The 24,092-nt window shown below is 45.7% G+C and overlaps 1 protein-coding gene across 13 annotated transcripts in view; it reads left to right on the top strand.

Moving 5' to 3' along the window:
• RBFOX1 (RNA binding fox-1 homolog 1) overlaps window positions 1–24,092 on the top strand; it is a 2,181,496-nt gene that overhangs the window by 204,051 nt on the left and 1,953,353 nt on the right. For all 13 annotated transcript variants that reach the window (XM_060284028.1, XM_030883902.2, XM_060284024.1 and 10 more), the window contains exon 2: window positions 19,551–19,589. In XM_060284028.1, coding sequence (XP_060140011.1) covers window positions 19,551–19,589 — 39 coding nt within the window. The remainder of the gene's footprint in view (window positions 1–19,550; window positions 19,590–24,092) is intronic.

The raw sequence follows: 24,092 nt of genomic DNA, 5'->3' as shown, positions 1-24,092 counted from the left end.
ATCACTTTAAATATGTCCTGCCACTCCCTTCTGGCTTGCACAGTTTCTGCTGGAAGATCAGCTGTTAACCTTATGGGGATTCCCTTGTATGTTATTTGTTGTTTTTCCCTTGCTGCTTTTAATATTTTTTCTTTGTATTTAATGTTTCGTAGTTTGATTAATATGTGTCTTGGCATTTTTCTCCTTGGATTTATCCTGTATGGGACTCCCTGTGCTTCCTGGACTTGATTAACTATTTCCTTTCCCATATTAGGAAAGTTTTCAACTATAATCTCTTCAAATATTTTCTCAGTCCCTTTGTTTTCCTCTTCTTCTCTGGGACCCCTATAATTCGAATGTTGGTGTGTTTAATGTTGTTCCAGAGGGCTCTGAGACTGTCCTCAATTCCTTTCATTCTTTTTTCTTTATTCTGCTCTGTGGTAGTTATTTCCATTATTTTATCTTCCAGGTCACTTATCCCTTCTTCTGCCTCAGTTATTCTGCTATTGATCCCTTGTAGAGAATTTTAAATTTCATTTATTGTTTTGTTCCTCATTGTTTGTTTGCTCTTTAGTTCTTCTATGTCCTTGTTAAACGTTTCTTGTATTTTCTCCAATCTATTTCCAAGATTGTGGATCATCTTTACTATCATTATTGTGAATTCTTTTTCAGGTAGGCTGCCTATTTCCTCTTCATTTGTTTCATCTGGTGGGTTTTTACCTTGCTCCTTCATCTGCTGTGTGTCGCTCTGTCTTCTCATTTTGCTTAACTTACTGTGTTTGGGGTCTCCTTTTTGCAGGCTGCAGGTTTGTAGTTCCCGTTGTTTTTAATGTCTGCCCCCAGTGGCTACAGTTGGTTCAGTGGGTTGTGTAAGCTTCCTGGTGGAGGGGACTAGTGCCTGTGTTCTGGTGGATGAGGCTAGATCTTGTCTTTCTGGTGGGCAGGTCCACGTCCGGTGATGTGTTTTGGGGTGTCTGTGACCTTATTATGATTTTAGGCAGCCTGTCTGCTAATGGGTGTGGTTGTGTTCTTGCCTTGCTAGTTGTTTGGTATATGGTGTCCACCACTGCGGCTTGCTGGTCATTGAGTGGAGCTGGGTCTTGGCGTTGAGATGGAGATCTCTGGGAGACTTTCGCTGTTTGATATTACGTGGAGCTGGGAGGTCTCTGGTGGACCAATGTCCTGAACTTGCCTCTCCTACCTCAGAGGCACAGCCCTGATGCCAGGGTGGAGCACCAAGAGCCTTTCATCCACATGGCTCAGAATAAAAGGGAGAAAAAAAGAAAGAGTGAAAAAGATAAAATAAAATAGTTATTAAAATAAAAAATAATTATTAAAAAGAAATTTAAATGTAATAAAAAGAAAGAAAGAAGAGAGCAACCAAACCAAAAAACAAATCCACGAATGATAACAAGTGCTAAAAACTATACTAAAAAAAGAAAAAAAAAAAAAAAAAAAAAAAAAAAAAAAAAAAACCGGACAGACAGAACCCTAGGACAAATGGTAAAAGCAAAGCTATACAAAATCACACACAGAAGCATACACATATACACTCACAAAAAGAGAAAAAGGGGAAAAAATATATGTCGTTGCTCCCAAAGTCCACCTCCTCAATTTCGGATGATTCGTTGTCTATTCAGGTATTGCACAGATGCAGGGTACATCAAGGTGATTGTGGAGCTTTAATCTGCTGCTCCCGAGGCTGCTGGGAGAAATTTCCCTTTCTCTTCTTTGTTTGCACAGCTCCCGGGATTCAGCTTTGGATTTGGCCCCGCCTCCACGTGTAGGTCACCTGAGGGTGTCTGTTCTTCTCTCAGACAGGACGGGGTTAAAGCAGCAGCTGACTCGGGGGCTCTGGCTCACTCAGGCCGGGGGGAGGGAGGGGTGCGGATGCGGGGCGAGCCTGCGGCGGCAAAGGCCGGCATGACGTTGCACCAGCTTGCGGTGCGCCGTGTGTTCTCCCGGGGAAGTTGTCCCTGGATCCCGGGACCTGGCAGTGGCGGGCTGCACAGGCTCCCTGGAAGGGAGGTGTGGACAGTGACCTGTGCTCGCACACAGGCTTCTTGGTGGTGGCAGCAGCAGCTTTAGCGTCTCATGCCGGTCTCTGGGGTCCACGCTGATAGCCGCGGCTCGCCCCTGTCTCTGGAGCTCCTTTAAGTGATGCTCTTAATCCCCTCTCCTCGCGCACCAGGAAACAGAGAGGGAAGAAAAAGTCTCTTGCCTCTTCTGCAGCTCCAGACCTTTTTCCGGACTCCCTCCCGGCTAGCTGTGGCGCAATAGCCCCCTCAGGCTGTGTTCACGCCGCCAACCCCAGTCCTCTCCCTGCGATTGGACCGAAGCCCGAGCCTCAGCTCCCAGGGCCTCCCACCCCGGCAGGTGAGCAGACAAGCCTTTCGCGCTGGTGAGTGCCGGTCGACCCTGATCCTCTGTGTGGGAATCTCTCTGCTTTGCCCTCTGCACCCCTGTTGCCACGCTCTCCTCTGTGGCTCCGAAGCTTCCCCCCTCCGCCACCCGTGGTCTCCGCCAGCGAAGGGGCTTCCTAGTGTGTGGAAACCTTTCCTCCTTCACAGCTCCCTCTCAGTGGTGCAGGTCCCGTCCCTATTCTTTTGTCTCTCTTTTTTATTTTGTCCTACCCAGGTATGTGGGGAGTTTCTTGCCTTTTGGGAGGTCTGAGGTCTTCTGCCAGCATTCAGTAGGTGTTCTGTAGGAGTTGTTCCACATGTGGATGTATTTCTGATGTATTTGTGGGGGGGAAGGTGATCTCCACGTCTCACTCTTCCACCATCTTGAAGCTCCCTCTCTTCTGCGTCTCTTCAAGGTCCTTAGGGTACTTCACTGCTCATGAGCACTTCGAATAAGGTCTTCTGCAATTTGGATTCTGTTTACCTCTTACTTTGTCTCTTACAACTTTCTAGCAACTTCCTCCTCTAACGTTTTCCATCCATCCAATATACATATATATATATATATTTTTTTGCGGTACGCGGGCCTCTCACTGTTGTGGCCTCTCCCGTTGCGGAGCACAGGCTCCGGACGCGCAGGCACAGCGGCCATGGCTCATGGGCCCAGCTGCTCCGCGGCATGTGGGATCTTCCCGGACCAGGGCACGAACCCGTGTCCCCTGCATCGGCAGGCGGACTCTCAACCACTGCGCCATCAGGGAAACCCCATCCATCCAATATTTATCAAGCTCCTACTATGTGAAGGCAGCTGGATAAGTGCTGAGTTTACAGTGGTGAACAAGATGGACATGGTCCTTGACCTCCTCGAGTTCACAGTCAATAAACTAACAGGTAATTAGTAAACTAAGTGTGAAAGGTGCCATAAAGGAAAAACAGGGTGATACGAGGGAGAAAATGGGAGTAGGGAGGTGCACTAAGGGTCTTCCTAGATTCAACTAAACATTCAGACTAATAAGAATTCCACAGTTCACTCTTAGCATCACAAGCTCTAGGAGGATAGGGGATGGGAAACCCAGCTGGCTGCTAGGGCAACATCAGGTGTTCCTCCTCCTCAGTGGTTCATGCAGCATCAGTGCCAGAAGACTTGAACTTGGGCAGGGGCGGCTCTGCCCTGGCTTAGAAGCTGCATGTGTCACAGGAGCCAGTATCTCTTGTCACAGTGCCATAAGCAGAGCTCTCAGGAACTCTGCAAGGAGCATCCTAATACAGAGGAATGACATCAAAATTATGGCATTCCATCAGGTACTCATAGTTCATTTATAGTTATTCCTAGACCGGATGCAACATACCAGTGAGAGGTCAGTTATACTCTGGGTAATGTTGCTTAGTAATAGAATTGACATCTCAGCTAATTAGTTTACCAGGGAGACAGTGCTAGGAAGTTAACTGAAGGTTAAGTTCTCATACAGAAGGAGGAAGGGTTTTGTTATCCCTTTGCTCATTGGGGGGTTTCCTTAGATAGAGTGGTCAGGGATCATACTGTTTTAGTTTAGTTCTCAAGTTCGAAAAAGGTGAGGGAAGAGTATCTTAGGCAAAGAGAATGGGAAGAGTTTGGTGTCTTCCAGGAAGGGAGAATCAAAGGAGGTAGGCTGGAGAGGTGGGCTGGGGCTCATGGCATCCTGTGTGAGGAGGTTGGGTTTTATTTGAAGTTTGGATTTTATTCCTTGTCCTTGCTGACTTAGAGTGAAATGCAGTATTCTCACTAAGTGATTGCATACTTCCAGTGTTTCAGGTACAGAGTTGCCTGGCCAAAGTCTTGTATGCCTTCCTCTGTAGGAGTCTATATCAAGGAGTGTTCTAATTTTTTTTTTCAGGGGAAGGAAGGATTTATTATTACTTACAGAAAGTAAGGAGAACACCAGGATTTTTCCCAAAGTAGTGACTCTAAGGGGTGTTCTAATGTTGCATTGCTATATAATAATCCACACTAAAAAAACATAAAACAACAACTATTTTATTAAACTCAGAGAATTTCTGGATCAGAGGTTTGGACCAGTGTGATGGTTAATTTTGTGTGTCAAACTGACTGGGTCACAGTGCCCAGATATGTGGCCAAACATTCTTCTGAGTGTTCCTGTGAGGGTATTTTTGGATGAGATTTACCTTTAAATTGGTGGACTTCGAGCAAAGCAGACTGCTCTCCATAACGTGGGTGGGCCTCAGCCAACCAGTTGAAGGTCTGACTAGAGCAAAAGACCTGCACTGAGCAAGAGGGAATTCTGCAGCAGAAGGCCTTTGGACTTGAACTGCACACAGCCAATAGGGTGTGTAATATATAGAAAGACATTTATTTAAAGGAGTTGGCACACGCATTATGCAGCTTGGCAAGTCTAACACCTGCCAGGTGGGCCAGCAGGCTAGAGACTCAGGGGAGATGGCTCCCACATCCCAATAGGGTGTTAAAGGAGTTGGGGACATGTTTCTAAAACCAACACAGTATGTTATCTGGCTACAAATTATTTGCATTTATCTCACCTGCAAAATATACTTGACTCTCCTAAGATCCCCTAAAAGTATCTCCCACTGTACCATCAAGCTTGGCTTGAGGCCAAGGATATCATAAACCTTATTTAAGGTCTAGATGTGGATGAGGATCCTTGAGTTGGTTCCTTGGATATAGTTCCTCTACATCTGAAGACCTGTAAACTGAAGACACAAATTATCTGCTCCCCCTCTCTACACAATATGTAATGATGAGACAGGTGTAGGATAAGTGTAATAAAAGTTATTATTCAAAGAAAAGGGGAAAACATAGCAGTCAGTTGCCCATAGTAATTCTAAAATTCAGCTTCGCATCTAAGGACCATTTCTTGATAAAGGTTCAAAACAGGTCTTTGGGAATGATTTTTGTGGCTTTTGGCTCCATCCTCTGAGATCTTGATTCTGACCTTTGAGTCACCTTCTTTTACCCCCATAAGAAATAGGCCATATTTGCAGCTGAGTAGATTTCTCAACTTTCTTTCCGTCTGTAGAAGTTTGGGGATCCACAGAACCCCTTTTATTAGTACAATCTCAGTTCTTCTTAGTCCAGGCTGGTATAATTACTTTAAAGACTTTGTGGATTTCTTATGTGGCAATTCATTATCTGTTTCATTTGACCAAAACTACACACATAAATCTCTCTGAGATAAGTCCTTCTGTAATTGGGCCTCCTGTGGAGCTTCTGTGGGATAGCACACTTAATATCCTTAGAAAATCTATTGTCTTCAAGTACCTCCTTAAGATTCTCAGATGGGACTTTGTTTGACTGAAATGGTCTCTAGGAGGCACCACCTTAAATATTTCTGAGATTATTTTTTATTGAAGTATATTTGATTTACAATATTATGTTAGTTTCAGGTGTATAGCATAGTGATTAAGTATTTTTGCAGATTGTATTTCATTACAGGTTATTATAAAGTAATGGCTATAATTCTCTTTGTTACACAGAAAATATCGTTGCTTATCTATTTTATATATATAGTAGTTTGTATCTGTTTATCCCAAACTCCTAATTTATCCCTCCCTGCTTCTCTGTCCTCTTTGAAATTTCTGAGATTTTAACAAATGGTTGTCAGTCACCATTGACCTCATCTTTACTCCAGAACAAGCATAGTGTTATGATAACAATCTGGAATTGATGTGTCCTTTCTTACTTTGAGTGCCTTTTGCTGGGTGGAAAGATTGTCCTTGGCTTTTTGTATTTACTCCCAACTTTTCCCCAAATGATATCATTTATTCTTTAATTGAGCTCTGTCCTTGCTCAGTTTAATACAGGCATCTAGAAGAAGCCAGAAGACACCTTCAATACTATGGAAATCTCCTTAGATGCATCCCTGAGTTCATTCAGAACACTTTTAGTTTCCAAATGACTGCAACCAATAGTGCTGTCAAACTTTCTTCTACTACAGAACAAGGAACTCGTTTTTCCTCAGCTTCTAATAATAGTTTCCTTCTTGCCCTCACCAACTGTTTCCTGGAGGTCTGTCACATGGTCACCAAGTGAATGCCACATGATCTGGGTTTTGATTTAGTGGCATCCCACGTCTAGAAAACAACTTTTGTTCCAGTTATCTGTTGCTCTTTACCAAATCACCCCAAACTTAGCAGTAAAATAAGATGATGATTTGATTGTGTTTGTCGATTCTGTGGGTCAGGAATTTGGACAGGGCAAAGCTTGTCTCTGTCCTCTAATGTTTGGAGCCTCAGCTAGGGAGACTCAGATGGCTGGGGGTGACTCATACAGCTTGAAGCTACATCACCATCTGGAAACTTCTTTACTCACATGTCTGGTGCCTGGGTTGGGATGATTGAAAGGCTGGGCTCGGCTAGGATTCTTTTTTTTTAATTGAAGTATAGTTGGTTTACAATATTGTGTTAGTTTCAGGTGTACAGCAAAGTGATTCAATAATATGTGTGTGTGTATATATATACATATATATATATTTCAGGTTATTTTCCATTATAGGTTATTATGTATGTTGGATATTGTTCCCTGTGTTATACAGTAAATCCTTGTTGCTTATCTATTTTATATATAGTAGTGTGTATCTGTTAATCCCAAGCTCCTATTTTATTACCCCCATCCCTTTCCCTTTGGTAACCATAACTTTGTTTTCTATGTCTGTGAGTCTGTTTCTGTTTTGTAAATAAGTTCATTTGTATTATTTTTAGATTCCACGTGTAAGTGATCTCATATTGTTGGGTTGTTTGGCTCATGTAGCATGAACCCAAGTGAAACCCCTTTGTCTATCATCACCCTTGGCACCTTCCATGGGTTACATTTATTTGGGGGAACAGATCTGACAGGTTGTGGAAGTAGAAATAGACTTATTCTGTGTTGTCCCCAAGAGTGGCACCAAGACATCATCAATCATGACGATGATAGTGGTGATGACAATGATATTGACAACTAACATCGTTTAATGCATCCACCCAGTTGTTCATGTTAAAAACGCACATGTCTTTGTTTTGTTCCTCTTTCTCACCTGCCACACCCAGTCACCAAGACCTGTCAATTCAGTGTCCTAAATATTTCTTGAATCTATTCTCTTTACATTTCCATTGACACCTCTCTTCTTTTGATTACTTTAATAGATATGGGCTGTAGAACTGTCTTCTAGTCAGTGTGTTACTTCTGAAGTTCAGCCCCGGTCATTCCAACGTGTAAGTCTCATCATCTTGGAATAATATCCAAACCCCTTCTCGTGTCCCACAAGACCCAATCTCACCCCTACTTCTCTTCTTCATTCATTCTGAATTTCTCTTGCCTCTGGCACAACCCTGTCTCTGAAGGCCTTTGTCCTAGTCAGCTTGGGCTGCTATAACAAACTACCATAAACTGGGTGGCTTAAACAATAGAAATTTATCTCTCACAGTTCTGAAGGCTGGAAGCCCAAGATCAAGGTGCCAGCTAATTTGATTCCCAGTGAGGCCTCTCTTCGTGGCTTGCAGTCGGCTGCCTTCTCACTGTGCCCTCAGATGGTGAAGAGATATATCATCTTTCTCATGTCTCTTTTTTATATAAGGGCACTAATCCCATTCATGAGGGCTCTACTTCTATTACTTAATAACCTCCCCAAAGCTCTACCTCCTAATACTGTCACACTGGGGATTGGGGCTTCCACATGTGAATTTTGGAGGCACACAAACATGCAGTCCCTAGCAGCCTTTGAGTCAACTCTTCCCTCTGCCTAGAATGTTCTTCCTCCCTTTCTCCCAATTATATCAGTTCATATATTTCTTCCTCCAAGAAGCCTTCCCTGACTATCCCCCCACCCAAGTCTGAGTTGGGTGCCCTGCTAGTGCTCAGTGTGACTATCTGTGTAGATTTCCTTCCTGGCACTTATTTTATTTGTCACAGAATTTTATCTTACTTCCCAGTGAATTGTGAGCTCTGAGAGAATAAGGACCCTTCTCTCTTCCCATCAGATCTTAGCCCAGTGTCCAGCACATAGTATGCCCTCATTAACTATATGAATAAATGAAAGCCATGGCTGCTGCTTGTTGGCCAAGCCCACCCACAAGATGACAACTCTCTCCTACATACAAGAACCGGCTCAAAAGCCCTCCTGTATTTGCTTTCTGGGGGGTAGAAAATTATCTTCTAGGGAGAAAAATGCCTTAAAAACAGAATAGGCAAGTACTTGTGTAAATCATTAATAAATCTGTTTACTATTTTTATTTGCATTAAATATCAAATTAAATATTGCATTGAGTTAAATATTAATATTGCATTAAATATATATTACATTTTAAAAATTGAGTACTAGATGCTCTTCCTCAGAGTTGGATTATGAAGGCTTTAGCACAATCAACCCAGCATGTGCTAACTGTGTATGGTTGTTTTCTGTGTCATTGTTGATTTGCTAGGGTCCTCAGGAACAAGAGAAAAGGTGAGAGGCTGCAGGGGCCTGCAGATGGGTGGTATGGCTAGGAGGGCAGCGCTCCACAGTGAGAGTTGATGGCTGATGGCAGGAGGAGAGAGGAAAGGAAAGGAGGAGGGGGAATATACAATTTATCATGCACCTATTATTTGCCATACATTGTCCTAAGGGATTTGCATGGGTTATCTCATTTCATTTCATTAGAGACCAAAGAAACAGGTACAATTATTATTCTCCCTCACACAGGTGAGTCTCACAGAGGTTGGGAGATGTGCACAAGGCCTCGTAGCCTTGGTGGGGCTATCATAGGCAGTATGATTACACTCCTAACTATGATCCTCTGCTGTTGCTTGAGGGAGGAGTTTAAAGGTTGCTACTAATCAAAATGGACACATGGGTTTTAAAGGATTTTAAATTTTGGCTGTCTTTATTCCTAATGACAAGGGAACATGATGGAATTTAGACCCACCTATCCACCCACCTATCCATCCATCCATCCACCATCCGCTCATCCACCTGTCCATCATCCATCCATCCATCCATCTTACTGGTTCTTACTGAGCTCCTGATGGGTACCAGGAATGGCTAGGTCTAGGAATGTAGGAGTGAACGAGGCAGATATAATCCTTATGCTGATGGATCTCATAGTTCAGTGGCAGAAGCCAGGACCACTTGACTTTTAATATCCCAGGCTCTTTCCCCTTCACCAAGATGCTTCCATAGTTTGAAACACTCTTGGATCATGTGGTGTATCCTGTGTCTTGTGTCTCTGAAGAGCCAGGATGGGCTATGGTACTGAAGGGAGCTCTCTGGCCTGCGGTACTTACCACGCCCTGACCTCTTGGTGACTTGCTCAGAGAGTACCTGGTCAACATCATCTCTTCCTGATGACTGGATTCGCCCATGCTAGGCAGGATTGTCATCCGATCTGTTGTGCTCCAGTGCTCCGAGGCCACATGTGAACACGCATTGGAGTCTGGGTTAGATATGGTTCTGGGTCTTCAGGGAAGACCCTTGTCCCCTGTGTTAAGGGCCTCATCCACATGGCTGACAAGCTGTTCCCTGTCCCACCTGTATGACAGATACAGCGTACCTGTTCAGGTGGGTCCCAAGGCTTCATCATATCCCTATGCACTGTGATGCGGCTGGTGGGACCAAGTAGATTCTGACATAGACCAACCGTAGCACTTTGCTAGACCAACTGGTAAGGTCCCTCAGATCCTAAATTCATACTTCAGTTCAGACTTCTCATCTGAATCCCACACTGACATGTCCAGCTGCTTTCTGGACCATTCTAAATGGATGTCTAAAGGACATCTCAAATGTCATGTGTCCACTTGTCCCGTGCCTATCAAACACTTTCTTACTCTTCCCCCAATTTTTTCTTCTCCCCAAATATTCCCTGCTCAATTATTAGCATCACCTATCATTTTGCACCAGATATGCAACTCAGAAAACAAGAGGTCGTGGTATTTTCCCATCCCCACCCCCTGGCCTGCAACACACACACACACACACACACACACACACACACACACACACACACACACACACACACACACACACACACACACACACACATACACACACACACGGTGACCCACCAGCAAGTCCTCTTGATTCTATCTCCAAAATATTTCTCAAGTCTGTCTCCTTTCCTCCATTCCCTCCACCACCACCTTAATTCACACTTCTATCACCTTTTGCAAAAACCACAGGTGCCTCTCAACGTATTAAGCTATCTCTACTCTTGCTCCATCCAAACTATTGTCCATGTGAGAATTAAAGTGATCCTGTCCCTTCCTGCCGTCATGTTTAGTGACTTTCCATTGCCCTTGGGAAGACTCCAGACTCCCAGCTTGGGCTGGATCCCAAGGCTCCTTTGATACTGTGCCCACCTGTCCCTCCAGCCTTGCCTTATAGCACCTTTTAGCGTGCTCTGTCCCCCTAACTAGGATGCAAGCCCCAGAGTTCAGGAGCTGCTGCTGGCTCACTCTGGATTGCCAGTTCACCAAGCACAGTGCCAGGACAGAGCAGGCCCCAGGAAATAGTGGTGGAGTGAATAAATGAGTGAATGAATGAATGAATGAGATAGTAAGACAGATAATGATTCCTTCCAAGTTGGTGGTTCTCTTATTTGTTCTCTTATTTGCACACAGGGGGGTTTAAAAGTGGGGTGGAACCTTGATCCTGTTCTTCCTGTGTCCACACTATGGCAGACACAGAACTCTCCCTTCGAGAGGGATGCATAGCCCAGCTGTGAACGGTGTGGACAGATGACAGCCTCCAGCTGTCAATGCCTTGGGCCTGCCTCAGCCCTTGAGCTGCCCTGCTCTTCTCAGGTTGGCGCCGACCAATGACTGCAAGACTGTGGTCCTAGGACCTGACCCTTTCTGCCGGATGCAGGACTCCTCTAATGGGCACTTGGCTCTGGAGTCCCTGGCGAGCGGCCAGGAACTGTCAGGTCTGCATCCCCACTGACAGCTTCCCTTGTCGCATCCTGCCTCCTCCCTTCTCCTTGCACGGCTTGTGTCAGTGTCCCGTGGCTGCTGCAGAAAATGATCACGAACTGGCGCTGTAAAACAACAGAAGTTTATCCTGTCACAGTTCTGGAGGCTAGAAGTCCAAAATCAAGGGAGCTATGCTCCCTTCAAAGGCTCTAAGAGGGGACCCCACATGCCTCTTCCAGCTTCTGGTGGCTCCAGGCGTTCCTTGGCTTGTGGCTGCATCGCTCCAGTCTCTGCCTCTGTCTTCACATTGCCCTCTTCGCTGTGTCTGTGTGTCTCTTATGTCTCAAATCTTCCTTTTCTCTCTTAAGAACACTGTCTTTGGATTTAGGGATTCCCTCCCTACCCCGCCCCAGTCCAGTGTGACCTCATCTTACCTTGATTATATCTTCAAAGACCTTTTCCCAAATAAGGTCACATGCACAGGTTCTGGGGAATTAGGACTTGAACATATTTTGAGGGGGGGACACTATTTAACTCCCACTCAGGTGTTACTCCCCAGTAAACCTTTTGCATGGTTAACTCCACCTTGACATCTGCTTTCCAGGAGACCCGGTTGACAGACCTTCTTCCCTCATCTGGAGTGTTCTGCTCCTTGCCTGTTATGATATTTCACTTCTGCTTAAATATTTTTTTGCCTTCCCAAGTCACTTGGAAGTTCCCTGAGGGCAAGTGTGTGTCCTTCTGGACAATGCCAAGTGTGACCTTTCATTTATGTGAAAGAATCTGGGGACAAGAGAGGTCTTGGAATTAGAATTAGACAAAGCAGGTCTGAATCCTATCTCGCCAACCACAGGGACCCTGGGACCTTTACTTCTCTCTTTTCATGATCTGTGAACCAGACATGATAATAATATCCACCTTTCTTGTGGTCTTTTTGTGAGGATTAAATGTTTTCATTCACATATGATGGGGGGAGTTCGCCACTGTTCTGTCTACACCATTACAACTTCTCTTCCTCACCCTGTATCTTTTTTTTTTTTTTTTTTTTTTTTTTTTTTGCGGTACGCAGGCCTCTCACTGCTGTGGCCTCTCCCGTTGCGGAGCACAGGCTCCGGACGCGCAGGCTCAGCGGCCATGGCTCACGGGCCCAGCTGCTCCGCGGCATGTGGGATCTTCCTGGACTGGGGCACGAACCTGTGTCCCCTGCATCGGCAGGCGGACTCTCAACCACTGTGCCACCAGGGAAGCCCACCCTCTATCTTTTAAGCGGCCTATAAGTCTCCTTTGAAAAAGGAGGGCACCCGTGAAAAGGGGGCGGGCACATGGAGAGGTTTTGTTGGGGCTCTGCAAAGGCTTGGGGCGTGAGCAGGACTCCTTCTGGACCATCTACAGTCTTTGGGTGGCAGTTTGTGGAAGACTCTTTCCACATGGTGATGGAGCTCCTCATCCTGGGTTATGTGATCTCCCTCAAAGGGCAAGATTATTCTGTAGGCATTGGATTGGCAGCTGCCTTTGGATATCAAAAAAGACTGAACACTGTTTCTTTCTCTTTTCACTCCTGCTAAAGTAATCCTAATCCTCCCAGAGGCAAGGAGGAGGCCTCTGATTGATGGAAAGTCTTATATAAGGAGGGGCACCAAGGAAAAGTACAAAGATTAACCCAAGTTCTAATCCTGTTGCAGGAGCAAAGTGTGTCACCTGCTTGGGCATTGTGCAGCAGCTATTATGAATATTGTTGCTTGATATCCCAGTGTCATTGTCCTTGTCATCAGGGTGGGGAGTGAGGGACACCCTCAGATGTCAAGGCGGAAATTCTGCTCACGAAACGGATGACGGGGAAGGAGTGTCTGCAGAAATACTCCACTGGGTAGAGGGACGGAGATGCCGCAAGCAAACCGGGTTCTTCCCTGCTGTTTTGCATTCTTGCTGTGCCTTCTAGGAGATTGCAGCCTGGAGAGGAAACAAGAAAGCCGGCCCAGAGTTGACTTCACCCCGTCACGGTCTCCCTGTTTGCAAGGTCATGCGAGCAGAGGACAGATCCATTTTTAAGAGTGATGCATGGAGTGGCAACATCTGAGCTTCCAGAGAGTGCAATGGTGTGATGCTAAGAGACACAGGATCCTGCTCTGCACTGTCCTCTGCCCCTCCTTCCTCCTCTCCTTCTTCCCTACTCCTTCCTTCCCTTTAATGCACTCGTGTTCCCAGACGCCGCGAGCAGAAGGGGTGGGTGAGGAGACTAGCCTGCAGGGAGGGAAGGTACCTCATTATTTTATTGGACACTGTTCAGAATTAGAGCTTTGGGCCCCACAGCTCCTGCAGCAACCAACCAGGCTCTGGTGAAAGTTTCAGGCGGTTTTCTCTTCCCTTTAAAGCCTGTTGGGACATTTTCAGCAGAGGAGAAAGGGGTAGAGTTCACCTTAATCTTTCTCTGTCCCATATTTCTGCCTTTAAGTGGATCCAAGCCCAAGCCTTGTAATTATCTCAAAAATAGACCTGATAGCCATGGTGCATTCGGTGGGTTTCCTTGGCGATGTCTAATGAAACAGCGCAGTGAGGAGGAGATAGCCTGTTGGTGGGTGGATAGATGGCCCTGCGTCTGTTAATCTCACATTTCATCTCCGTTTAAGCAGTCTCTGAGCTCATTAATTGTCTTTCTGAGTAGGGCCAGGCATTTATCTTTGAGAGCTATCTAGCTTTACTGAGTTCATCCAGGCTAAAGAGAAGGGGAGGGGCAGACTGTAGATGTCCACCTAATTTTACTGAACAAGAAATAGATAGTTAGACAGAGTGATGGCTCTTGATCTGTTTTGCCTGATTGCCTGGCCACCAGAAAAGTGGTACCGGTTGCTTCCCCCACCAGTTGTGGATGAGAGTGCCACCTCCCCATATGCCGTCATAGCATGGAAGATCACCCGTCTCTTTCTGACATAAGGTGGAATTCTGTCAACGCCCACGTCATAGAACAAACATAAAAGAAACTCATAGAGCTGCCTAATGCACACAGAGTACCTGTCTGTTTTAAACAAGCCAGATACACAATCATTCAAATTTTATGAGAAGGATAAAGTAAAATGACTCTTTATACGCTGCCACGATATTTTTTTAACCATCAGATCCCTCTGATGCATTTAAAATAGATTCTGAATGTTGATGAATAGGGGAATAATTAAATAAAATATGGTTCATCCGTAGTATGGAATTCTGTGCAGCTGTTAAAAAAGGAAGTGATGGCTCCACGCCAGGGGTTCTCAACTGGTGGTCCCCTTGGGGGACCCTTGGCCGTGTCTGTAGACATTTTTTGTTGTCATGATTGGGGGAGAGGATATGGTCCTGGCATTTAGTGGGTAGAGGCCAGGGATGTTGTTAAACATCCCACAATGCACATGACAGCCCCTCACAGCAAAGAATTATCCAGGCCAAATTTTCAACAGTGCTGGAATTGAGAAACTCAATTCTACATGAATTATATGGAAAAGATTTTCATACTCTATTGTTAAGTTTATAAAAAGCAAGTGTTCAGATCAATATCTACAGCTCCAATCCACTTTTTAAAATTAAGAAGTATATATTATGTGTATCTGCATATGTATATATAGGCAGATATGTTTGAACATGTTTAGGAAAAAACCCAGGAGAATACATGTCTAATTTGTGTTGTTTTTTGAGGGGTGAGTTTGGTGAATAGTAGGGGCTTTCTTCATTTATGATTCAGAAAAGAGTGGTGAGGAAAATAGTATGGATCCTGATTTGTATGGATCCAATGGAGACCCTACCTTTCCAGTATCACACATACTGCAAAGTGGATTTTCACAGGGCAGCACATACATTGCTTTTCAAGGGACTGTTATATGAGGCTCTCTAGATGAATGCTATGAATGAGATTTTTATAGGAGACTCTTTCTTTTCATTGCCCAGTGTCTGCCATTAGTTACAGCTGAGCCTGGCAATACTAGGTCTCGATTTCTTAAACAAACAAAATAAAATGAAACTCTGAATATGGGGGAATAAACAGATCCTAGTGCATAAAAATTCTTTAAAAGCACATCATGGCACACTAAGATGACCAACACTCAGAAAAATAACAGCCATGGAATATTCGTTTTGACCAAATTGTCCTGCTGGTCCCTTTGCTTTCAGCCAGATTGTTTTCAGTAGCACAAAGAGACTTATCCAGAAGCCTTTGAAGCATCTATTATCATGCAGTTATTATGCAGTAACCAGACCAGGGGGGAGAGTGCAGTGCAAGAGGCACAGCTGCCGTGGATCAAGAGGGTTGGAGCATGGGGATGAGTGAGAGGAGGCACCCAGGCTTCAGGCTCAGGGGGCTGGCAGAACTGGGACGCACTTCTCCAACCCAGGAGATGAGGGGGCACAACTGGTGGAAAGAGGAGGGCGTGGCTTGGACCGTGTGATGTTGAAATGTCAGTGGGACACGCATGTGGAGAGAGCGAGAGGACAGTCAGTTTGTTGGGTCTGGAGCTCAGGATGGCAGCCAGGACCAGACACACACATACAGGGGTCCTAGAGGAGGTCGGGATTGAGGTCTGGATGGGACAGGAAATGGTTCCAAGGGAGGGGGAGTAATGTGCATGCAGAGGCGGATTCCTAGAGGATGGTGGTGTTCCCGGAATAGGCATAGGAAACGGAGCCCAAAGGACGAAGGGCTTTGGGAAAAGATGTCAGAGAGGGGACAGACAGACTCACTGCAGAGGGTTCCAGGCAAGGTGAGAAGGGACAAGGGTCCTGGGCTGTGCAATAAAGCTGTCCGGGTAAGGGGGAGTGGGCGCTGAGGAGTAAATGAGAAGGCGGAGGGCCCTCATATGCTCTTCCTTGGAGCTGTAGCCTTACTTGGATTTGTGATTCCCTAATTCCTGTCTGCTTCTCCTCCAGACTGTAAGTGCCCTTACATGGCATGGGGACCACGTCCATTTGTTCTTCTCACTGTGTCTCCAATGTTGAGCACAGTTCTGGAGGGTGGACATAAAGAAGCAAAGAGAACTGAACTTTTACAGTCACTAAAGGAGGTGAAGGAGCAAGGAAGAGGGGGCCTCAGAGAAGGAGCTGGCGTAGAAGGAGGGTTTGGAGATAAGGGGAGGGATGCTGGACAGAGGAAAGACTGGGGGAGGCACAGGGCTCGGTTCTGAGACCCCAGGAGAAAGATCCATGTTGGTCCACCCCCTTGTATGCAGACCCCGGGCTCCACCTTGCCCCCCCCCCCACCTTTCAGCCTGTGCCTCCCTTGTAAGCTGAGGTCAGAGACCCACCTGAGCCTGCCCCGTGGACCAGGCACTGATGGGGGAGGAGAAGACGGGTGCTCTACCCTGCCCATGCCTTTCAACACAGGCAGGCAGGACAAGCCCTCTTGTTTACACTTTGCAAACAGGAGAGAAACGCCACAGGCGTGCCTGGTCTAACAGCCTTTGGGAGGTGGTAAGAGAAGCAGCTTAACATTTATTCCACGAGTTACCTGTTTCCAAATTGTGGCCCTAGCTCTGTCATGTCCCCGAAGATTTCTCTTTATGTGGACGGTCTGTGCTGGCTGGTCCTAGCCCACGTTCATTGTTAATCTGTGGGGCGTGGACTTGACCAACAGTGGTAATAAACATACTAATAATGGTTCTAGGTATTTTCGCCCTAAAGCTTCTGTGCTGTAAACATCTTTGCTGCAAACATTTTCACCCCATAACTAATTGGCCCTAAGGCAATTTTGCTGTAAAAGATAAAATAACTGGTGAACAGTTGGCTTCGTTTCCTCACTGACGCAAGACTCCCATTTTTATATTCCATCCATCTTCGCCCTTGTGATGGTCTAAACAGTGATGAGTAGATGTGGTCGTCTTAAAGCAGTGGATGGTAACAACTACTCTATCGATGTAGTTGATAGAAAACACGGTGATAAAACTTAACTGGAAGTGTGAAATTGAGAGTGCAAAGCCAAATCACATATTATACTAGAAAACGATAGCATCAGTTTGCAAATCCTTAGGTGATTTGAAGGCGCTAAGTTGAACCCATGTTTCCAACAGAACTTTGGAACATTCACCAATGGCCGTGTGACCATCTGCCAAGAAGCAGCAGCAGTGATACAGAGCTCAGCTACAAACATGCATCCTGGTGTTTGAGATGGATCCTTGTCAGTTATTTGCACAGTATTGCTGTGAATCTACATGCATTTTATTTCATTTTTATTTTTTAGATTAATTTTTTGGAGTATAGTTGGTTTACGATGTTGTGTTAGTTTCTGCTGTACAGCAAAGTGAATCAGTTACACATATACATATATCCATTCTTCTTAAGATTCTTTTCCCATATAGGTCATTACAGAGTATTGAGTAGAGTTCCCTGTGCTATACAGCAGGTTCTTATTAGTTATCTATTTTATATACAGTAGTGTGTATATCTCAATCTCAATCTCCCATTTTATTCCTCCCCTCCCTTTTCCCCCTCGGTAACCATAAGTTTGTTTTCTACATCTGTGACTCTTTCTGTTTTGTAAATAAGTTCATTTGTACCAGTTTTTTTAGATTCCACATATAAGTGATATCATGTGATATTTGTCTTTCTCTGGCTTATTTCACTCAGTATGAGAATCTCTAGGTCCATCCATGTTGCTGCAAATGGCATTATTTCATTCTTTTTTATGGCGGAGTAATATTCCATTGTATAATATTTGCACGCATTTTAAATGTGTGCAAATATTTTGTATTTTACAATAAAGTCTTAAATTTTGTTATTCATTTTTCATTATGTCCTTTTTAACATCCCTCTTTACTTTTTTGTTATTTTATCTTTTACAGTAAAATTACCCTACAGCCAATTAGTTTTGCAGCAAAAATATTTGTGGAGAAAATGTTTATGGCAAAAAGGCTTGTGGCAAAGATGCTTTGGGCAAAGATGCTGGTCTAGGCTATTAACAGCTCTTGACACTGGGGCCTTTGCTGAGTGGTGGCCGTGAACCAGGTGTGTGGTATCTCATTTAATCCCCACGACCACCCGGTGAAGTAGGAGGGGAGCCTGGAGCTCAGCCTGGGATGGATGGGCGGTAACGGTGGAACGTTGTCTTCTCAGGTGGCCTGGTCTCCTGTGCCCAAGACCTTGGGCAGCAAAGCAGAGCAACGTCCCATCTCTTTGTCTTTAAGGTACTGGCTTGGTTAAGCTCCCCGCAGCTTGTTGGGCCTGGAGCCCTGGCTGGGACTAGCGAGTTCCAGGGCATTTTCTTCGGTTCAGCAGAGTCCTGGAAAGGGGTTCTCTTTTTTCTCTGCCTTGGAGTCCGAGGTGCTGTGGGAGGCCACAGGCATGTGATGAAGGGGCTCAATCTGAGCTTTGGGCAAGGAAAAGGGGAGCTTGTGGTGTCTTCTTTCCCTTTGGGTGGGAAACCATCTCGACCAATAGGAAATATGGTGGAAGTGCGAGCAGAGGGTGGAGAGAGAGAGGAAGGAAGAGAAGGTTTACTTGGCTTGGATAGTGATGTCCCAGGCCCGGGGGCCACCTGGCCCTGGGATTTGCATTTCACAAAGTGTCTGTGCAACTCACCTTTTCCCTTTCGTCTCAGCCGGGGCCCTTCCCGTGCTGGGAGCTGGCTCGGCATTCTGAGAACAAGGGGAGCATGTGCGTGGGTCAGTCCACAGCGTGGGGGCTCTTTGGGCCTACTGAGTAGGGTGTGGCTTTTGGTTCTGTGAAAGTGTGCTTAAAATCTTCTGGTGGCTTCCGAACTTGCTTAGAGAAAACCCAAATTCCATATGTTGACCTTCAAGGCTAGTCATGATCTGGCCCTTGCTTGCCTCCCTGATGTCTGACTATCCCGATACTCCAAACTTCCTGCTTCCTGGCCCTTGTCCACTCGTGCCTGCCCCAGGGCCTTTGTAACTGCTGTTTCTACACTGAGAATACCTACTCCAGATATGTCTGGCTCTTTCTTGTCATTCAACTCTCAACCCTCCCCAACATAAAGTAGCACCTGTCATTCTCCATCCCACAACCCATTTTGTTATCATCATTGGACTTATTACTATCTGACATTATCTTCATTTATGGTTATTTATTATCTTATTTGCTACGTCCTTCCTCCTCTCTGCCACCCAGTGGCAGGGACTCGTCGTCTGTTTATTGCTAGAAACACAGAGCCTACAATAGCACCTCGCTTGTGTTAGGCACCCCATCAACATTTTCGGAATAAATGAATCAAATATTTCTTTCCAAGGAGCATAGTTATTTTGTCTAAGAGAAAAACAAAGGAAAAACAATTGTTTCAATGCGAAACTCAACATTTCTTGTCTTTGTATTTTTTTATGCAGGATCTACTGTCCCTGCCATACAGCCTGGTCGAGGGTGAGGTAAGTACTCATTTTGTCCTGATTTAGGATTTTTGTTAAGTCTGATGGAAATGAAGGAGGTAAAAAAGTCTCATTCTCCCTATTACTGTGCAAACCCAGCCCAGCCATGCAGTGGGCGTGCTAAGGAGAAGGGTGGGAATTGCCAGTGCTCATAGCCTATAGTTTTCTTAACCTCCCCTCCCAGTTGGAGGGGCTCCTGGACATAACTGGCACAAACCTGTTACCAGGCATGGCCGTCCAATCCCATGCCCAAGGCAGACATCTGTAATCAACCATAGCACAATTCAACCCTTACAGAGAACAGTTATTACTGATTGATCAGGGAAAGCTGGTGAGATGAAACTTATTCACACTTTTGATGTATGAGCTCTAGATGGGTGGTTAGGTGGCTTCTCATTAGGAATGATGAGAGTGGTTGTGAGGATGGGAATCAAGCCCTTCCCTCTATTTCATCATTCATCTGAAGGCAAAAGAGGAAGCCCACATCTTCCGGCATCATGCCACATTTTTATTAGCATTGGAGCCACCAGAGTTTGGCCATGTAAGAATATAATTGAACCAAATGGATCTATACCTTGGGGCAAAACATTTTTTTTTTATTGATTCCAACTCTACATTATTATTGTTGCTTAATGAGGAACTAATGTAATTTCTAATGAAGCCGCATGGCCCTCAGATAGACAAAGTAAGGTTTTATTTCCCTTGTGATGCTGTATGCTCTCTTCAATTAAAACCGGGAAGGAAAATTAATACAAATGTAAGAATTTTTTTTTTTCTAAGATTAGTGTCAAGATGGCAGCTTTTTATTAAACATGTAAATTTCCTGTGTGATGGGATTGGAGAGACGTGTGGCTGGCCCTTGAGTGGACTGGAGATGGTTTAAGTGGTGAAGGAGGCTTCACGGAGAGTCTGAATCTGTGGTCTCTGTCATTTGAGGGGTGATTAGAGTGGGCTCTGTGCTCCACAGCCCCCTCCCCTCCTCCCAGCGTTCTGTCCCCTGGAGCCGTACTCCCCAGGCTCCTGCTGTTGGCTGCCAGTTATTGGTAGAAGAATTTGAGGAACTGTGGGGTTTTTTGGGAAGTAATTTATTGATGTGAAATTCACATAACATAATAGTAGCCGTTTTAAAGTGAACAATTTAGTGGCATTTGGTATATTCACAGTGTTGTGCACCCACTGCCTCTAAACATGTTCATCACCCCAAAAGGTAACCCCATTAGCACTCACTTCCCACTCCCCCTCCTCCCAGCCCTAAGCAACCACTAATGTGCTTTCTCTCTCTCTGGATTTGCCTGTTCTGGACACTTCATATAAATGGAACCAACAATGTGTGGCCACTTGTGACTGGTTTCTTTCACTGAGCATAATGTTTATGAGATTCGTCTACGTGGTAGCTGTGTCAGTACTTCACTCCTTTTTTAAAAAAATTATTATTTATTTTATTTATTTTTGGCTGCATTGGGTCTTAGTTGTGGCATGCAAGATCTTTCGTTGCGGCATGTGGGCTTCTCTCTAGTTGTGGCTTGCAGCCTCCAGGGCATGTGGGCCCTGTAGTTTGCGGCACGTGGGCTCTCTAGTTGAGGCTCGTGAGCTCAGTAGCTGTGGCAGGCGGGCTTAGTTGCCCAGCGGCATGTGGGATCTTCGTTCCCTGACCAGCGATCGAACCCACGTCGCCTGCATTGTAAGGCGGATTCTTTACCACTGGACCACCAAGGAAGTCCCTTCACTCCTTTTATGGATGAATAATATTCCATTGTATGGATGGACCCCATTTGTCTATCCATTTGTCTGTTGGTGGATATTTGGGTTGTTTCTACCTTTTGGCTATGGTGAATAGTGCTGATCTGAATATGTGTGTACAAGTATTTGTTTGAACATCTGTTTTCACTTCTTTTGGGTGTATACCTAGCAGTAGATTTGCAGGGTCATATAGTAATTCTGTGTTTAACTTTTTGAAGAACTGCAAAACTTCATCTATAACAAGAGGAAAAGGAGTCTCGGCAAGGTCTCTGGTATCTGCTGGGATTTGAAGCCTGGCAGGCTGGCTCCAGGGCCTGTGTTTCCAACCACCATGCTTTCCTGCATTTGGGCGTGTCAGCCCCATTTAGCACGTCCTATTCTGTGCACTGCCCTGGGGAAAGCAGGAGTGCAGGGAAAGTGGAGGGCAGGTAGGCTCCTCTCACCTCGAGGGACCAAATGTATCATTCCTGGCCAGTCTCCCTCATTCCATGTGGCGTCTTGACCTTTAAACTCTGAAGAGTCTGTGCAGTTGCTGGACCAGTTGATTGAGTAGTCACTTGATTTGCTGATAGGTTGTTTGAACTGGTTACTCAATCTCTTTCTCTTTCTCTCAGGGCTGACGAAGTCAACTTGACAAAGTAATAACAATTCATTGTGTATCAGCTGTAAGCTGTGTGACAATACTTGAATTAGTCTCAATCTCCACAGCACATAGGCAGACTAGGTCTCATCATCCCTCTTTTCCTACCAGGGTTTGTGGGTAGAAGCCCAGAGAGATGAAGTAACTTGCCCATAGTCACACAGCTTGTAAGCAGCAGAGCTGAAATTTGAACCCGGGTCTATGCATCTCTGCAGCCTGGATTCTCCCTGCTGTGTCTGCAGGCTTCTCCAGACTCCCCCAGCCATCAACATTTTCCACACTAGTGTGGTGATTTTTTAAAAAACCCATTACAGTTTGGGCTTTCCTGGATCTACACAGTCCCTAGAACATCTTGAGATGCTGGGAACTTCTCAGTCGGTTGTGAGAAAATGAGAATTCCTTTTGGGGGAATGACATTCCACTCTTCTCTCTTCCTAGTAAAACCACTAGGAGGCATATTGCAAAACATGATCTGGCATCTACGGTCAAGGTGATTGTTTTTTTAACTGACTTTGTATCCTGCGTTCTCAATACTTTGGCAATAACTGGGATGAGGTCTGAATTTGTTGTGTGGAGTTGTTCATCTTTCTACCCCCAGTAGGATGCTGCACAAAACGGCACAGGGAGGCTCTAGGTTCCTAGCATTGCTGGCAGCCCAGGAAGCTGGAGATGGGATGCTTCTCAGGTGAGAGGGAGAAGAGGGTGATACAGGTGACATGGGCAGGTAGGTCCTGTCCCCAGGGAGTCCCTGGCTCCCCAGGCACCAAGCAGTTAAATGCTCTGCCTGGAAAGTAACTTCCCCCAGGCTTCCTCTCCTGAGCATGATAAAGCACAAAGGGGAGCTGGGGCATATTTACACCTGCTCCTTGCACAGGTTTCAATGGCAGTAATTCTCTGACCTTTTAAAATGGATAAATCTCCTTGGCAGTGGCATATTTCTCAAGCTTAGCTCAGAGTGGGGGCCGAGGAACTGGGAGACATGGCCAGGCCAAGGAGAAGATTGATTAGCCCCAAGGGGGTCTGTTCTGGAAACCTGCCACGCCCATGGCTGCACTCACGGTTTGGGTAGAAAAAAGTGTGTTTTTGGCCGGAGTGTGAGTCCTTGCATCACCTCCCAGATGGATGAAAGCAGGCAGGCTGTTTTTCAGATCGCAGTGGATTTATTCCTTTGATCACCTGCCTTCGTCTGCCTCCTCTGTGCGTTCTGGTGGATGCTCTGCTCTCGTGTCTCTGTTGTTCTCCGTCACAGGGAACACTGGGCGAGAATCCTATTATCACGGGTTCTTTAACTCCCTTGCAGCATCACCAGGGAGCATAATAACCTCTATGGTTGGCAGTTCCCTTCCTTCTATCCTCTTTTCCTTCCTCCTCCCTCCAGAGCTTCCGACCAAGAGGTGTGGGAGAACCCGGAGAGAAGGGTCTGGTGTTTCTCATATCTACTGTGTGCTAGATGGACTCCCACAAGAAAGGTCATTAGTAAACCCATTTGCAGGTGGGGAGCCTCACACCCAGAGAGGCAAATAACTGTTCCAGGTCACCTAGCTCCCTGGAGGAGGACAAGGATTAGAATTTGGGTCCGACTGACTATGGTATTTGTTCTTTCTGATGCTGCCTTGAGGACAGGAAGAGGTGGTGTGGACGTTCCAGCAAGTCTCTTTCCCAACGTCCAGGCTCCTCACTTACTTCTCAGGGTGGTGCCTATGCTCCCATCTCACCTCCTTCCATCCTCTGTTTGTAAATTCACGGCACCCTCCCTGTTTGAGAGGCTGGGACTGGCTTCCCAGCGATCATTTCCTAACAGAAGGAATGCTCTTTCCAGCTCAGCAAGTGTCGGTTCATAACTACCAGTGTAATTAGAGCAGGATTTACCATCTGAGCCTCTGTGGATGCTGCAAGCCTGCCGGCATAGGTAGCTCTGGCTTAGAAGGGTGTCTGGTTCCCCAGGGAACCCAAGGTGTCTTCTGGGCCCGGCAGAACCATATGGAACTATCCGCTCAAAGTACCCAGGCAGATCCAGAGGCTTCCCGTGGTTCTAAGAATAATGCCCAGACACCCTGACATGAGCTGGCTGCCAGGCACCTTTCTGGCCTTGGAGGCTCTCAGATCCAATGCCGTCTTCTTTC

Source organism: Globicephala melas, chromosome 15 (genome assembly GCF_963455315.2).
Source record: "Globicephala melas chromosome 15, mGloMel1.2, whole genome shotgun sequence".
Lineage (NCBI taxonomy): Eukaryota > Metazoa > Chordata > Mammalia > Artiodactyla > Delphinidae > Globicephala > Globicephala melas.
The sequence above is the reverse complement of the archived record's forward strand: the minus strand, read 5'-3'. Positions and strand labels throughout refer to the sequence as shown.